Here is an 18,318-nt window from a genome sequence, read left to right as displayed (position 1 = left end):
CTCTTTAGTATTAATTTGCTGTTAACAAGTATAGATAATACAGGATATTCAATTTAAAAATGCACCATTGTTTAGTTTAGTCTGTAAATAATATCAATCCACTTCTCTCCACTTAACACATTTGACCATGTTCCTGACTACTCTTTCAGCTGTGTCCTTTCTATTTCTTGGATGGCATTGGTGATGTTTGACTACAATTCCTGCAGGGTGTGGATCGCTCTTACAAACAATTTCTTTTAATTAACTTCACAAAAAGAAGTCTGGACTAGTCAGATCAGGGGATCTTGGTGGCCACAATCCTTTAGAAATTATTCTTCCACGGAGTAACATCTGGTTAGTAGAGCAAGATGTATCACAAATGTGCTGTCCTGTTGCAACAGTCGTACTCATCCTTTTGCAGTAAGTATATGAACTGTTAGATAATTTCTTGGTACATAGCAGCATCCACATTTTTTTTCAAAAAAACAAGGGTCCTATTTATTTGTTGCCTTGAAACCACACATCATACACCTATTTTTTGTGGGCATAGAGGAGATTCAAAGAAAATGTTCAGGTTTTCAGTACCCCAGGTCCAATAGTTCTGACTATTAAATTACCCACCAGAGTGGGTATGTTAATACCAAAGCATGCTAAACCACACTTTGTCTGTGAAAGATACTAGACCTAAAATGCCAATGTTGCCTCTAATGAAGTTCCTGAACTATTTACAGTAATGAATCCTTTAACATAATCAACAACATTAGCTCATGGAAAGCCTGTATTCGAAACAGATATCATTTCAGCATTCTCCTAAATACAGTATGAACTGAACCTAGTGAAATGTTATTTTCCCAGTTTAATCTTCGCAAAGATTTATAAGATATTGTAGCTGTCTTAATTTTCTATACAACCTGTCTGGCTTGTTTCTTATCTAACATTATTATACCAATCTCATACGATTAGATGCATTTAGTATGAACTACTGAGTGATGGGGCCCCTTTTAAGATGAATACTAGGTACTTTTTCAATCCCTTTTTGTGAAGTTTTCCCCTCTGTAATGTGTATGTATTTTTTTTCCATTTAAATTAGATTGCATTACGTACATGATAAAATTGATATACGTAAACACTAGTATATTATTTTGTGCAGAATTTATAATTTCAGTGATTAAGTACTGATCTTTATCAAGAAATTATGGAAATACAAAAAAATTGTTATAAAACATTTTAGAATTAGGGTAAGAAGTGTACCGTGTAATAACAAATACATAAGTGTTCAAATTAAACCAAAAAGTAGTATTTTCTATACAATTAGGGTTGTAGTCCAAGCTACTTATTAATAATGGTATAAATACAGTTTGTTTGTGTTTTTTAAAAATTTTTAGGTTAGTTTTCAGTAAATTAGGGCTTAAGTTTGTTAAAAAAATAATTGCCAAAGAATTAATAAATTAAAATTTTTACGCAAATTTGTAATTTTTTCAATGGTTAGGTTAGGATTTTCAGCCTGATACCAGTCAAGTACTGTAGGAATTTACATTGTGAAGTGACATCTGTCCAGGATTTAAACTCTTCCAGAAGAAAGATTAGTGTGACATGGAGTTAGGCAGAAATAATTTTTTATGTCTTAAAACATTTATATTCATTGAAATCTCATAGTGACTACTTTGTAAAATACATGTATTTCTCTGAATGCAAATAAATTGCAGTACTGACTGAATATTATTGTTCTCAAAGACTACCACTTCTTAACCTGAGTGAGACCATCAAATATTAATTGAAGACGACCATTAATTTGTTGTTTATTTTTGGAATAAAACTAAACGTTTGTCACAAATTTAATAATTAGTTGAACATTTTAATTATAGTACAAAATAAATTCAAGAAAATATATTTTTAAATCATGTACAAAAATGCACTGTTCATTCATTTTTATTGCTCTTACACCCAAGCTAGTTTATCAGGCTGCTTTACACTGGCAGTCTTTTCTTTTTCCTGTTTAGCCGCCAGACAATGATATATATGTGTATATAGTCTTGTACAGTCCCAGTTCGACCATTACTGAGATTTGTGGTTAATTGTATCCACGATCTAGTATTCAAATCCGTGTAAAAATAACTAATTTTACTAGGACTTGAACGCTGGAACTCAAGATTTCCAAATCAGCCGATTTGGGAATACGCGTTCACCTCTAGACTAAGTCGGTAAGTTCGTTACGTAGGAAGTCTTTAGTTCTGATTACATCATTCTTTACTTTAATCATGACATCATTATTGCATTCAGTTTAGTTATACCTGTAATCGTTGGTGTACTCATGCGTTTTTTTAAATTTTTGTCTACAGATTTGATTAATTTCGTTCGTAAAATATCAGGAAAAAAAATCAAAACATTAAATTTAGAAACACAACTAAAATTTATTAAAGATGCTGGCTGTGGACTGTTACAAAGAAAATTAGCGGAAAAATACAAAAAAGTGAATGATTTGGTTTTAAAGTCCCTGTGCAAGAAAGTTGCCTATTGATTTTTCAACAAGGTACGCATAAAAATTTCAAATCGAGACAATTGACTGGAAGCAATGGTTCGAAAACAGTTGCCACCGAAACAATGTTGTTTAAGATATTTGTGGTGAAAGTGAATCAGTCTGTGAAAGCAGAGTATTTACCGTCAATAATAAAAGATTACGATCTTGAGGCCATTTACAAGTTGACGAAACGAGATTTAAATCTAGCTTTACCGACGTATGTTACCAAAAAAGGGAGGGAAAAATGTTTTGTGTCAATGCTGTAAGAGAAAAATAACCTCCATTAATAATAAACAATTGGCTGCGGCCAAGATATTTAAAAAAATGTCAATACGTCCGAACTGATAGTAGAATTCAAAAGGCTTGGATGGTGGGCTCGATTTTGTCTGGATTGGAAAAACAAAATAGAAAAGTACTGATAATTTTTGACAATGCCCCATGTCACACGAAATTTCGTTAAATAATGTTTATTTATTGTTTTTACCTGTCAACACTACAAGTATTTACTTGTAGTAAATTACAATCATTAGATCTTGGAATAATTCAGTTGTTTAATTTCGTCCACATCTTGTAGTAGTTTTCGATTCAGTTCAAAATTCATATGATTTGATTAAAAAAAATTTCTTTGTGGGATACATAAAGGAAGTGTGGACGAAAAAACTGTTTTAAGAAAGATGGTATTGATTTTAGGTTAACTAAGGAAAATATATGAATGGAAAAATTGTAATTCGACCTGAAAATGAAGTCGTAGAGCTAGGTCAGCAGACCGGCATTAACACTGATGTTCTTTTTAGTGAAGATGTAAATGACTGTGAGAAAGAACTTCTGGATAGGGATGCTTTTACTTCTAAAAATGCGGAAGAGACTACGATGGAAGATGAAGAAATCCCGGCTGTTCCTTTAGATTTGTAAACAAATTAAAACAGTTAGGTTGTAATAATAAAATCTATGTCTTGTTTCATAAAGTTAAAATTGTGTTAGAAAAGGAAGTGATTAAGACAAAGTCAAGTAGGCAGACGCTGAACGAATACTTCTAGTAACCGTTTTTAGAGGTTAGTTCACAAAATTGGTTATGAAGTGTGTTAGGTGTTTACAGTATTTTTCGATGCGCAATTCATTTGTTTATAAAGGCCCCCTCATTTATAGTATTTACTTTCTTATTCGACATTTCTTCCCGTTTGACAGTATTTATTAACGTAAGCTGAGAACCTGTTACATCAGTTTATTAAGGTTTTTTTTCTTTTCCATTGTTATCGTTGAATTAACGGTGATATTATAGTAATACATATTCATCGTTTAAATAAATTTGTGTAATTTTAATGAAAGGAATTTCTTCCGTACTTCCAATTACGTTTTTTTTTTTGTTAAAACCTTTAACGAGAATTCTTACGGCCATACCAGTACATCTTTGAGAAATTATTACATCCACATAGACAGTCGTTCACTTAGGCGACCACCTATACAAAAGACCAAAATCGTCTGGAACCGACGTTGGTCGTCTTAAGAAGATTTCATTGTGTATACATACTTACTGAAAATATTTCCACCTAGAAATCAAATTGGAAAGATCTGCAAATTTAAAAGACTGAAGAGAGTTTTTTTTACAGTTAAGCTTTAAATTTATAAAGAAATTAAAATCTCTAGATGCCAGCCATAGTGTTTGCCCTCATTCATTCATTTCTTTTTTTAAATAAAATCCAAGCTTCAGAAAGAGTAAATCAAATTTACTAGGATAAATCAGATTACCCATAATTCTAATGTTCTGCAAGAATATTAAAATTAATTACCAAGTAAGAACATGTTACTTACTTATTTTTGTTTAAGTTTAGACATTTTGTAATTAGTTAGAATTAGATAAGATAGAGATATTCTGTATTATCAAATTGACACAGGATTTTAACCTAATATTTAAGGGTTATTTGAAAATTGATTTCAGATTGGCTGTTAATTCTACCATGGCACATACAGTGGCAACATTAACTACTACATATAATCTCATTGCCCCTTCATGACCATTTACTAACTATATTATTCAGTGCTGGCAAAGCAACGGTCACTGCAACATGGAACCTGTCATTGCCTCCTGATAACTAGTAGCCGAATTCCAGTATTAGTTTTTTTGCGAGTGGAAGAATACTTACTTCCCAAGAGTGACGAATTAAAAATTAAAGGATTATCAATTTTGTAAATAAAGTCTAAGCTCCAAAATGGCAGATAAACTAACTTTATAAACTAAAAAGTATATATGCCATAAAACCGTCATAACAGGAGATAAATAAATTATATTAACTTAGCGTAAGTAGGATGTAGAGGGTATATTGAAATGAAACGACTAGCACTAGATAGGGAATCTTAGAGAGCTGCATTAAACCAGTCAAATGACTGAAGACAAAAAAAAAGCGTAAGTAAAAATTTGCGATAAAATACACTAATGGCCGTTAGGTCGGTTCACTCAAAGTGGCCGCCAAAATTAACATTTTATAATCATTAAGCAATATCGGTGTAAACTTATTAGCTTGGATCAAACGCAGTAATATAAGGTTTGCTAAAATATATAAATATCAGTTTTGTAAATAAAGTGCAAGACCTCAAAATGGTAAAAACTAACTCTTTAATAATTGAACAAAAATGGCGTAAAACCGCCAAAACACAAATAAATACATCATGCTAATGCGTCAGTAGAAGTTAGAGATAATAACTTTGTTAGAAATTAATTAAAAATTTGGTGAACAGTAATAATAATAAAAATGTTAGTTCGGAAAAGTCTTACGACTTTTCGTTAAAACTGGTTGTAATTATATTCTATTAAAAATATCTAATAAGCTTTTATTCTGGCTGAAATGTAATAGCAAAAACACGTAGTAACTGAGTATTAGATGAAATATTTTATAAATATTACAAAAAGAAAAACTGTTAAAATATTGTTTAGTTGCTATGCAACCACATCAGAAATATGGCTCCATTTCGGGATGGTATCAAAATTTTTCGTGCGGTTCTAAAACCTGAAGTAAGTCTATTTAAAATAATAATTATATAAAAGATAATTGTTTCTTTTTTTAATTGTGCTGGTGGCATTTCATTATTAAAGTGGTTAACAAAGTAAATTATTCGCAAATATCAAATGAAAAATGTTCATTTTTGGTACTTGTTGGTTACCTGGACAACACACAGTTTGTCTTGTAATTGTGGTTTTTAACTTCATTATTATTTATTTTTATTAATAATAAACGTTTTCAATCGTTTATTTTACGTCAGTCTCCCGGCATTTAATATTTAGGATTAATTAGAGGAGGTTAGCGAGCGTTAGGTAATGTTGATATCGTTCAAAGTTAAATACACGGAATCGTTAGTTACCACCTACCTTAACCTAAACCTAAAATCTCCTCTTCCTTATCATTAGTTAATGATTTAAATGATTGCAGATATCAATAATTTGTAATGCTGCCCGTGCACGACACACAGCGGTGACATCCAGATAACCGACAGTACCTAATTTTCAGTTTTTTTTATCTCCAACAGTTTTTTTTAAATATTGTGAAATAATTACATACTGAATATCTCTTGTTTGTTTCCATAATTAAAAGGTTGTATGTGATGTGACATGGAAAACTTCAATCCTGAAAAGACATGAGCATACCCATGCCAGGGCTATTAGAGAAATTGAGGAATGAAATGATTACAATTTCTCCTTCCTGAGTCAGATATACTATTGTAACATGCTGAGCCCACCAAAGTGCAGGTGATATCCCTAATCCATTCATTAGAGGTACTGACTGTAATTAATCATTATTACTCTCAGAGAAAGTAATTCTAGTGCTACTTAAGTCTTACATGATTAGATAAAATGTCACAGCTATAAGAATACTGGGATAAATAATAAAACACTGCTTCCTCTCAGTATGGAAAATCTATGCAGTGTGACTTAATTGTAAATTACCTCAATACAAAAATTATGACAGAAAATGCTTTTTGAAAAAGGGTTTCCACCACCCAAAGGTACCATTAACTATAGCAAATTAATGAAGAAGCTGCATAATAACTATTAATAGATGTTGAAGCATTAAAATATTAAGAAAATGAGTAATATGTTTATTTTTAAATAGATTATCCATATTTTTGAATATAAACATTCTTGAATATAATTACTGGAAAAATAAAAAAATTGTGGAATTCTTAACAAATCTTTAGAAGTAAAACAGTTGGAATCCTTGGGAAAATATGTCAATATCATGCTTCCCAGAAGTAAGTGAATGTGCACCTAAATGGCATATTGCAGGTTTGTTTTGGACACAACTGAATACTTAAATATTAATGTTGAAAAACTGATACTTTTTAAACTATTTTGATAACTGCATCATTTGATGTTGAAACAAACAACATATTTATTATTATTAACAAATTGAAAAATGAAAGAAAAATGTATTTATTGATTTTCATGAAATTTACTTTGTGAAAATTAATAAACATATTTTGTTTTTATTTTATAATTTATTATGGATTTTCGTGAAGAAAAGGCATTTATCTATTATTTGTTTTTGTTATTATTATTATTATTGTTGTTATCAATGAGAATTTACTAAGTTTTTGTTAAAAGAACACAAACTATATAATGCCCTTTTAATTTGAAAATTTGTACTTTCAAATTGTAAATTTTGTATTTATTAATATGAGAGCAGATAATAAAAATATATTAATTAGTGCTTGGGTCAATTTATTTCTAACATTGAATTACAATAATTATTAATCTATTCATATAAATAACCCAGTATATAAGAGAAAACTGTTATGGTATTAAAAAATATAATTAACCAGATCAAATCATGAGAGGAAAATTGATTAAAACAATACTGAAATTGTACAGAGACCAGAAAATAAGAAGAAGGAAAAAATAGGGCAACTAAATGGTCTGAAATAGGGGAACTAAAATTTTAACTGAAAATAAAAAGATTTAATGAAGATCAACATGATTCAAAGGACAGCCTCAGGACAAATAACCAAACAATAAGATATTAAAAGTACATCATATTACAAGAAGAGTTTTTGTCGAAGCCAATTTTTCTGGAATTAGATGGGAAGGATTTTTACAGCCAGACTCCCTTGCAGACGCTAACCAAATAGAAAGAATGAAGTAGAAGATTTGTAATATGTGAAGATACCATGCTTGATTGGAATTTTAATATAGAACTCTCATCATTTTATCCACCTCATCTTCCATATTAAAGTATATATACCACTTATTAATCTGTAGTATTAAAAATTGAAATGAAAAATTGCATAGGTGAATATTATTAGTTATGTTTGATCTTTTTGTCGTAGGAACTATAAATTTAAAAAAGTTGGATATACTATATTTTCAGGATACATGAAAGTAGAATTGTTCATAAAACACAGTGCCCTACAATAGTAAACTAGACTCCTCCACTTACACAAATTTCTACATAAAACATATGGAACACAATGCACAGTAATGAGTTCAATATCTGTTACTCTTGATTGAAAAAATTCCCAAATATACCAACATAAATAACATCCTATATATTCTGTGTGTAAAATGGCAAAACATGGTGTTAATCTGCATTAGGATGCTACTATTATTATGTTTAAAGCATGCTTGAGAAAGTATAAAGAATGGTGTAGTAACTTTACCACTGATGTAGTAAGTATCCAATTAGGTTATGATTTCATTACTGTTAATTTATAGACTAGCAAAATTACTGCAATAAACAAAATCTTTATCTACCTTGTAAAGTTGATTTATAAAATAGGCTGACATGGTATTTTTTTATTTAGTTGAATTACAATTAACAATCTATAACTTATTATTATTTTGTAATAATAATAATACTTGCAATACTTATTAAAAATGATTTGTATTAATATTGTCAGATCACATAAACAAGTTCAGTTCACCAAACCATAAGTTTACTCTTCATTTCCCAATTATTACAAAAAAGAGGTGTCTGGAATGTCTGAAAGACACACCTCTCTAGGCAGTAATTTATCCCATTCTATTCTTAAGTAACCTGTTGATATATTTTCATTATGCCGCTGTTAAGAAATTATCTGAGAGTCATGATGACTTTGTATTTGTTTGAGCAAGGCAAAAGAAAACAAAATAAAATAATGAAAAGTCTGTCGTCTCAAGAATTTTTTTTTCTTTTGTTCTTGACAAGTATTTTTAAAGTATTCTCTTTTTCTTCAGAACAGTTTTTTTAATGCATGACAAACCAATAAAAACATAGTCAGTTTTAAACTGTAGAAACGTTTTTAGTTGTTTTCTCTCTTACCCACTGAAATAAAATTGGTACTATATGTATTTATTGAATTGTCATAAAAGAACCAGTTCTAAAGAAACACAGATAATTATGAAAATTCTTAATGAAGACAAAAGAGAAAAAGTTGTAAATAATATATTTAGTTTAAATAAAAATAAAATTTTAATGATCCCTACTCATCTTGTTAATATTTTACTTTAATATAACTATTATTCACTTTTTACTGCATTAATAAAGTAGTGTTTAAATACTTGGTAATAATATACGTTGTATAATTAATTGTGGATAAAACAAAATAAGACAGAATGAACCAGCTACTTAATTACATTAATCATTTGAAATCTTCCAGTGAAATTAATCATTTAAATGGAATTATATTATAAAATATGATAATACCAAGTATCAAAAGATTGTGCAATTGTTGATAACACTGTATGTAGATACATAAAGATTTTTAAAACTTTAAAAAGTAAATAGTTAATAACGATAGAGCTGTTTTAGAGAGTTTTCACTTGCATACTAGGAAGTAGGGCAAATAAGGAGGCAACAAAAAAATAATGGTCAAATGATTTCCAAAGGTGTAAAATGATGGTAACAAATGACTACTAATCATTCTGACTGGGTAAAGTAAGTAAGAGAGGTTAAGGCATAACATCGGCTCTTATGTCATGTTAAGTATGTAGTAAAAATACGAATAAGATTTCACTTTTAAACCTTATTGCATTTCATGTGATATCCAATATCAACATAATGAAATTATTGTCAAAAAAATGTCAGAACATGAATGTGTTTTTAGTTATGTAGACTTGATTATAAGATCTCAAAAACTTAAAAGTTGCATTATAACTTTTCAGATTTTTTGTAACTACTCATCCAGCACCGGCACAAGTACCAAATTAGTTAATGATGATTCAGTAAGCAATTATAATGAATCTAAAGATTTAAATTTTGTAAAATTAGAAAGGAAGCCACTGGAAAAAGGCCGAAACTCATCAAATGATAAATTTATTAAGGAACAAATTCATCTCTTTACTACATTGAATGAAGATAAAATTTATAAAAATGTAACAAAATTAAATAGTCGTGGTATAAGCAGTATAAATACTGATCAAAAGAGACTCAAAAAATCATCATCTGTTAAAAAAAAAAATTGTCGAAATTTTTATCTGAATAATAACTCTGATACAAATCTATGTAATATAACAAAAATTACACAGTTTACAACCACTTATGATCAACAAATCAGTAAAACTAGAAATAATAAAGCAGCACATAAATCTAACATATCTTTAATATCAGTGCACAATACAAAACATAAAAGTTATGAAAATAAACATAAAATAAATTATATTGATGATTGTAATGTTACAATTAGTAAAGACACAAGCATTTATAGAACTAAGCCATTTATAGAAAGTAATTCTAGATCAGATCAAGCAACAGATAAATCAATTTACTGTGAAGATTATAAAAATAATTCATTAGCAGTGTTAGTGTCATTATCTAGCATTCTCAGACAAGATGAAGATTATCTGTCTAAAGATGATCTAAAAAAAAAAAAATACAAAACACCTACAGTTTATAACACAACAAAAAGAAAAGAGCTTCTAACAGAAAAGAATATAGCAGGACCTAGCTCTTTAAAACAACAAGCAAAAGCAAAGTATGAATCACTCAGCAGCATTGTTGAACAACAGAAAGATTCAGATTTTGTTAAATCAGTAAGAAAATTATTTAAAAATAAACCATTTTTACTAGAAAATATGTTCATAATTAACAAAATTCATCTGGATTATAACTCTGCAACACGTTATGGAATTGACATTGACAAAAATATAGAGAAATTAAATAGTTGTGATAGAATTGATGTAAATGTCAAACAAAAAAAATTAGAAGGTATATCATCAATCAATCAAAAAAAAAAAATTAATTTAGCTTCAATTCCTTCAGCACATCTAAACATAAATGTGCAAAATGCTGATTCTACATCAAAAGAAACATCAAGTAATGAAGTTAAGAGGGAGAGTAAACTATTACTAAAATCAGCAATAAATAATGAGAATAAGCAACCAACACCAACAGATATCGCTCTGACTTTGAATGAAATTTTCAGTGTTGATTACAGTGAACAAATTTTTACAAAGTGGGCAAAATCATTACCAACATTGAATCAATATTCATTCAATCCTAATATTTGCAAGAATAAAAATGATTATTACATTTTTTTGGATGTTGATAATAAAAGTGAACTATCTCATTCAGAAACTGGTAAAATAACATCAACAATCATAAACGAACATAAATGTATTAAAATTATTCCAAAATTTAAAACAGTACATTCATTAAAAACCAAAAATTTTGGAATTGAAAATTCACTATCAACAAATGAAAATGGAGAAAAATCGGCTGATAAAAACTTTTTAACAGCCAGTAAAATAACAATGTTGGCAGTCAAATTTAACAAAGAAGAGAGCACTGATCCATTGAAACGGTCAAATGAAATTCATGTAGATAATTGTTTGTTGAACAAAGATAATAAGTATAATAAAAGTATGCTTAAAGCATTATTAATAATGTCATTCATAAATAGCCAAAATAAGACAGCAGTAGCTAAATCTAATAACTCTATAAGTAAATTAAAAAAAAAAGACTATACTCAATTACTGATTGGTAATGATAAAAATAAAAATTTGTTTACTGAAAATGAGAAAAAAACAAAATTAATAAATCATGACAAGTTTATTAGGGAAGATAATTTTATAGAAATACCTGATATAACATTACCACATGGCAGTAAACGACCCACAAAAATAGAAAAAACTACATCAAACAATGAAAATCAAATTGAAAAAGATGTCTTTGAACAGAATAAGCAGTATAGATTTAATAATAAAATTGCAGAACCACTTCAAGCTGAACAAATTATAAACACTGTTATAAATCTTGGTGAAGGTAGCAATTATTTAGCAAAAAGATTACTCCTAATGAACAAAGAGAAAAATGTTTTAGGAATAAAACATGATCCTGCAGTAAATGAAATTACGCAAATAAAGAAACATGAAAATTATACAGAAAACACTAATTTAGTATCACACGCTAAGGATCTTTTCAGAGGAAAGAAACTGAACAAATTTAATAGCAAAGTTATGGTCGATAAAAATAAATCGCAAGATAATTATTTGATAAACAAGTTAGCAGATCTCTGTTCAACCTTCAGTGCTGCATTATTGGCAAATGTGGATACAAATAGTTTCAAAAAGTTATCAGCAGAAGAATTGAATAGATCATCATCATCTGGATTTGTAAAAGATAGCAAAAATAATGCTCAAAGAAAAATAAAATTAATCCAGACACAAAATACCAGCAAAAAAAAACTAATTGATATGGAGGTAAAAAAAAAAGGATTAAATAATATCACCATTAAAATGATAGAACCAATAAGTCATTCAGCAACAGGTAAAAAATTATCAGATAATGTGTTAAAAAATACAGCACAGTTAAAACAAAAATCATGTACTTTCTCAAGAAAAGAAAAAAATCCAACTATAACAGTGTCAGTATCACTTTTATCTGAATACAAAGATAACAATAACAATAAATATATTAATAAAAGCTGTGGTAGTAATAAACATAGAAAGCAAACTATTTATAAATACCAAGGTAGTTTAAAAAACATTTTTCAACACAAAATAACAAAAGTATCACCTTCAAAACAATCAAATGAATATGATATCAACAACATAACAAATTCCAAAAAAAATAGTAAATCTGAAAACACTAAATTTTATGATAAAAAATCAACATCCACAGAAGATGTAGAAAACAAGAATCGTGAATTGAAATTTGATCACATATTATCACCCAAAAACAACAAATTGATTTCAAAAAGAAATCCTGAGAATCTTACTGATGATAAAATACTAGAACCTGATCTTGTAAAAAATAAAAAATCTCTTTCTATACGGAAGGCACAAATAATTGATGAATTTAAGACTAATAAAGGTAAAGGTATAGTGAAAATGAATGAACCATTTTCAGAGCAAATTAAGAGTTTTAATGAAAATGAAACTCAATGTCCAGAATATCTTGATGACAAACCGACAATCATAGAAGATATACAAAATAGCAAAGAATTAGAATTGACACTAGACCAAAGAGTAATACCAGAAAAAAGCAAGCGTGTTGCTACACAAATATCAAAAAAATCAACAGTATACTTTGAAATTAATGAAAAAAATAAAAATTTAAAAAAAAGTTTTAATGTAGGTAAAAATAATCATACTGATAAATTGAAAACAAATTTGATAAAAAATATAGAAATGAGTAAAAAACCAGAAATAGAGAGACACGCTTTAAACATAACAAAAACAAATAATAGAATCTTTACATGTAGAAGTCCAGAAAACACTGCTAAAAGGATACTAGCATATTTGAAAACACACCAACCTACTTCTAGCATAAATATGGAGTACAATATTAAAAAACAAAAATGTCCAGATAACCTGTATGTGATGAATCGTAACAAAATAATAACACCAGTTGTGTCAAAACCCTGTCGTCCACAGATTAGAAATAATGAAAAATCTGAAGAAATACCTTCAGCATCAATAAGAAAAATTAATATTCTTGCAGATGATGCAGGATCATATGAAAAACATATAAACTATAAAACTAAAATTGCTCTTAATAAAATTTTAAATAAAAGACTTTTAAACAGGCACAATATACCATTTTTAGAGTTAAATGAACATCAGATCTTAGACAATAAGAAAATCATGAAAAATGATATTATTAACAGATTAAAAAGAGAAAATGAAAACACAATAAAGATATGTAAAAGCAATGGTTATATTAATTCTAAAAAGAATGAAAGCAATGAAAATAAAAAACTAACAATAAAAAAATTGCAACCATCACTAATGGCAATTATAGCAACACCAGATAAAATAGTTAATCATGGTATGAAGCAATCAAAAAATATAACAGAAACTGGATTCAATTCATCAACAATAGAAAAATCTGGATCTTATAAATACAGTAATGAAGATTATAAAAACTATAGTGAATTATGGGAAAAAATGAAAAGTCATGAAAGGAATATTAAAATGAACAAACATACTGATAAGCCAACAGAGAGTAGAAATGGGAGTGAATTACTAAAAGTAAATAATGAAGAGTTCATTAAAACACAAAATTTAAGCGGAAGAATTCAAATGAAAGAAAGAAAGAAATTAGCATTGAATGAATATACTGAAGATTTAAACGAAATAAAAAATCAGTCAAAACAATACAAAGTAAGATATTTATACCAAGAACAGAATACAGATATATACAAACCCAATATACATAATCAACAATCTGTGAACAAAGAACAATCAAATATTTCAAAAACTACATCAGAAGAAAATAATGATACACTTATAAAGGTTTCAAATAAAAAAATAAGCCAAGAATTAAATGATCAGATATCGGACAAAAATCAAACGGAAGATAAACTTAAGTTAGCAAAAAAAATAATATACGAACTTCCATTTGCAGGTAACCCTATTTGTTCAGATTTCAAAACTGACACAGGGTTACCGATGAACATCAGTGACAATGTATTTAATTCAGATTATTACAATAAAGAATATTATACGAACTCAGTCTCCAAACGTAAATTGAGTCCAACAGACTACAAAAATGTAGGAAGACAATTACGTCAATTTACAAAGATGAACTGAAAATGATTATAAGTAGAGTAATTTATTTAAGTTACACAATAAACATGCAACCAAAAACAATAAAAAAAAGAAGTATGAATGCAAAAGATTTAGTAAAAAAACAATTATCAGAAAGCAGTTTAAAAAATTTTTATCAAAAAGATCAGACAATAAAAAAATAAATAGTTTATTTTAGACTTCTAAAAATGTATACACAACAACAAATACACTGAAAATAACAGCACTCATCAGACATACTAATGCCTGTATTATATTAAAAATCAAATTAATAAATAAAAAACTGTTGACTCATAAATTTAGTAAAAGCTTAAAAATCTACTACTAAAATACTAAATGAAAGCCACAAATCAATTTAAGTATTAATTTTTAAAATGTGTAAGTTAGAAGAACTTAAGAAATGTAAAAGTTACAGAAATAAGTTATGAAAGAAAAAGTAAAATTTTTAAATATTACTGAAAAAATAACATGGTTATTGTATAAAACACTACAAAATAATTATCAGATACCTTCCACAGATTATTTATTAAAAGAAATTGGAAAAGAAAGAAAAAGAATGTACAGTCAGAGCAACAAATGTAATTCATTAAAGAAATAACTGATAATAAATTAAATCACATACTTAAAAATTTACAAGATATGCAAAAAAGTAATGAATTTTTAATCAGTTTTATAAAAGATTTACAGTGTAACAAGAAATTTGTAATGAGAAACACTGTTAAAAGATTATATACATATAATTCAACCAAAAACGTTTCACCCCTTCAAAGTAAAGATAATGGAATTATTACTTCAAACAATATAATAATTTGTGAATAAATGCTTAAGCAGCAAAAAACTTGAAAATAAATTTAAAGATGATACTACTGGTAGTCAATCCTCTCACTGCCAAAATAATACAAGTAGCACTGCATCATTATAAATTGTTTCCAAATAATGACAAAATTTCAGTCATTAAAAAAAAATTATTTAATTTTAAATTAATATTATATTTTGAAATTGTTTTGTTTTTAAAATGTGTGCTATGTTTTGTTTTGTTTATTTTTTAAAAATAAAATAATTTATTTGCATTGAATATTTTGTGATGTTAAAAGATAAATAAATATTTTTAAATCATGAGTAAAATAATTTATCAATCCTGTTGTTTATCCAGTGCTAATGATTCAGTTATCAAACTGATGAATCAAAGTTGGATCAAACTAATGAATCAGTTAGGATGGTTTGCTGGACCAGTGACTGGCTTCTTGCTACCTATAATATACTGTGTGGTACACTACTCTTGTCACTGTACTATTATCAAGGCCAACACTACTTCAGATACTCTAGGGTAGAACTATTGTACATCTATGTGTTAATGATTTCTGTAGTAACACCCACACATGTGTGTTTTATATACTTCAATCTTAATGTTTCTCAACAGGTTTTACCTCCTGTACATACCCGTATTACCAAATCAATTAAATTTTGATGTCTTAAATATGTAGCAAACAAACCCAGTTGCAAAATTACAAAATTTTGGCTCAAATTATCCTTTATCAATCCTCCTGTTACACTAAACTTTGAAGGCTTTTCTTTTTGCTTTTCTTATGTCAGTTGAGTATACTTGTGGCCTACTGAAATTCTTAAACGATGAGATATGTATAGAACATGTATCACAACTGGTGATGAACACAAAAAGTGTCTCCAAATATGAGAACAACCAAATCTACAATTGTGTTTTGGCCTCTTCCCACTAGAAGAAGTGAAGGTTACCTATCATCAGACTTGAAGAAATTTCAAATTCTTGGACCATATGTTACAAATTCAAGAAGAATTTTTCACTAGGAAGGTTTTGGATGTATAAAAACATCAAGATATCCAAGTGTAGAAAAAGGTTCATGAAGATTCCAGTGTGAAAGCTGACCTTTGTGCTAACTGGCAAGCTTAATTTATTGCTCAATCCACATATTACTCCTTTTTTAATGAGAAAAAGGGCCACACTGAACAAAACTTATCATCATACGGTACTTGTCAAAGGAAATAAACAGATAATATGAAACAGATATTTACCATATCTTTAAGAACTATTAAATTATTTGGACTCAAATGATAATGTTTGTAAGAACTAAGACTTTTATTACTATAATAACCAGAAACATTTGAGAGAGTAAGTGTAGAGATTCAGATTACAATAATACTTACTCATCATAGATAATGACTGCTTATTGAATAACAACACAAAACAAGTTTTTTCTTCCTACAAGCCATACAACCATTATGTCTTTTTTCCCACACCAAAACTATAAAATGAAGCGTGATACTGTGCAGATGTGTGAATGACTCTTTGTAGTGAATCTCAATTAAGCCCTCTGGGCATCAGGGTGAACTCATTTGTATATAAAGCCAGTCCCAATTGCTGGTATGAACCTTAGCTCCAGTATATGTGAGCTCTGCGGAGTGGTTCCTTTTTCACCTGTACTCATGGGATAAAATTACCAAGCTTAAATAATTCATCGCTTATGGTTGATGGCCCATTTCAAAAATCACCAAAATTATGTGAATTTAAAGAGGGTTTGATTAATCTTGTCAAAGATTTAAATTATGTAATTACTGCATCTTTTGATGATAATATTAAGGTAAAATATATTTGTAATAAGAATGAAATCTCAATTTCTAAGAGTTTTACAGTACCTGTGACTGGAATATTGTCTTTGATGACAATAGTGGCAGCTTGTGTATAGGCACTGTGGAACTGCAGCACCCCTATTTCTACTTGATATTATCGATAACATTTAATATAAGTCATTTTTATTTAATTCAGCACCCCTATTTCTACTTGATATTATCGATAACATTTAATATAAGTCATTTTTATTTAATTCTTTCTTTATACTTGTACAATATAAAAAGCTTAAGCTTAATGTCAGCAGCCAACACACAGTTTATAAAAAAAAATACAAAACTCTTTGTATGGAACTGTGCACTGCACAATTGCAGCGTGGTGTTTGGCTGTTGTGCGCACGCACACATAGGAAGCTGCACGCTAGGGAGAGAGCAATGTCGCCGGACCCTGGCGTGCTGGTAGAAGGTAGTTTTTCTTTTTACTCCGCATGTGTATGGAATGTTACTTTTTCATTCCCTTTTCTAGTTTAGTCGGTGTAAGGAATATAAAAATGGTTTAGTTGTTTTTTCAATAGTGATCAGAAGATGGCGGAAAGCAAGGGCTCTTTGATTACCTAATCTCTCCAGAAACACGCTGGAAGGGCAAAAGAGAAGGTAATTAGTAAAAACTAATTATGTATTTGTTTCTGTGTACATAGAAATTTAAATTAAGCACCGTTGGACTATAGTGTTTTCTTTTGTCTGTATTGATGTTTTATTATTTATTCGGTTAAACCGAATACGGGTTTTAAGCACATTGTGCTAAATAACCGTGTACTATATTCTTGAATGTGATAGTGTAGAATTAGGTTATTATCCTGCTTCCAGCTATTCTATTTGATTCATTTTTTCCGGTTCTTCTACTTTACAAAAACTTTAACCATGGCCTTGAAAAAATTTCTGGAGTAGCACCCCCACTAATTTTAGCCACGAGCACTGCTTTTTTGTATTGTTTTGAAGAAAATGAGATAAATTGTGTAATTTAACAGAAACATTAGAGCACCACAGAATGTTTAATAACTAATCGTAAAAGATATAGCGCTACCAGAATAGCAGATCCTAATATTATTGTGAGTAAATACTGTGAGTAATACTGGATGTATTTTTAGTCTATTACAAAATAAAGAAATAATTTTATGAATTAGTGGAAAGAATAAATGTAATTTAAGAAAAAACGAGTTTCTCA

At 28.6% G+C, this 18,318-nt stretch overlaps 1 protein-coding gene across 1 annotated transcript; it reads left to right on the top strand.

The window, feature by feature from the left end:
- Nucleotides 1–5,385: 5,385 nt before the first annotated feature.
- On the top strand, nucleotides 5,386–15,506 carry LOC142328091 (uncharacterized). Its single transcript, XM_075371580.1, has 2 exons — nucleotides 5,386–5,504; nucleotides 9,627–15,506. The coding sequence occupies exons 1-2, from the start codon at nucleotides 5,451–5,453 to the stop codon at nucleotides 14,493–14,495; spliced, it is 4,923 nt and encodes a 1,640-aa protein (XP_075227695.1). The 5' UTR covers nucleotides 5,386–5,450; the 3' UTR covers nucleotides 14,496–15,506.
- The last annotated feature ends 2,812 nt before the right edge of the window (nucleotides 15,507–18,318 follow it).

This window comes from Lycorma delicatula, chromosome 7 (assembly GCF_047948215.1).
Source record: "Lycorma delicatula isolate Av1 chromosome 7, ASM4794821v1, whole genome shotgun sequence".
Classification (NCBI taxonomy): Eukaryota; Metazoa; Arthropoda; class Insecta; order Hemiptera; family Fulgoridae; genus Lycorma; species Lycorma delicatula.
The sequence above is the reverse complement of the archived record's forward strand: the minus strand, read 5'-3'. Positions and strand labels throughout refer to the sequence as shown.

What these genes read in the sequence shown, in the direction of transcription:
- LOC142328091 (XM_075371580.1), top strand. Translation starts at nt 5,451, where the DNA reads ATGGCTCCATTTCGGGATGGTATCAAAATTTTTCGTGCGGTTCTAAAA. An exon ending in GTGCGGTTCTAAAACCTGAA is followed by an intron (nt 5,505 to 9,626) that starts GTAAGTCTATTT and finishes ATAACTTTTCAG; the next exon opens with ATTTTTTGTAACTACTCATC.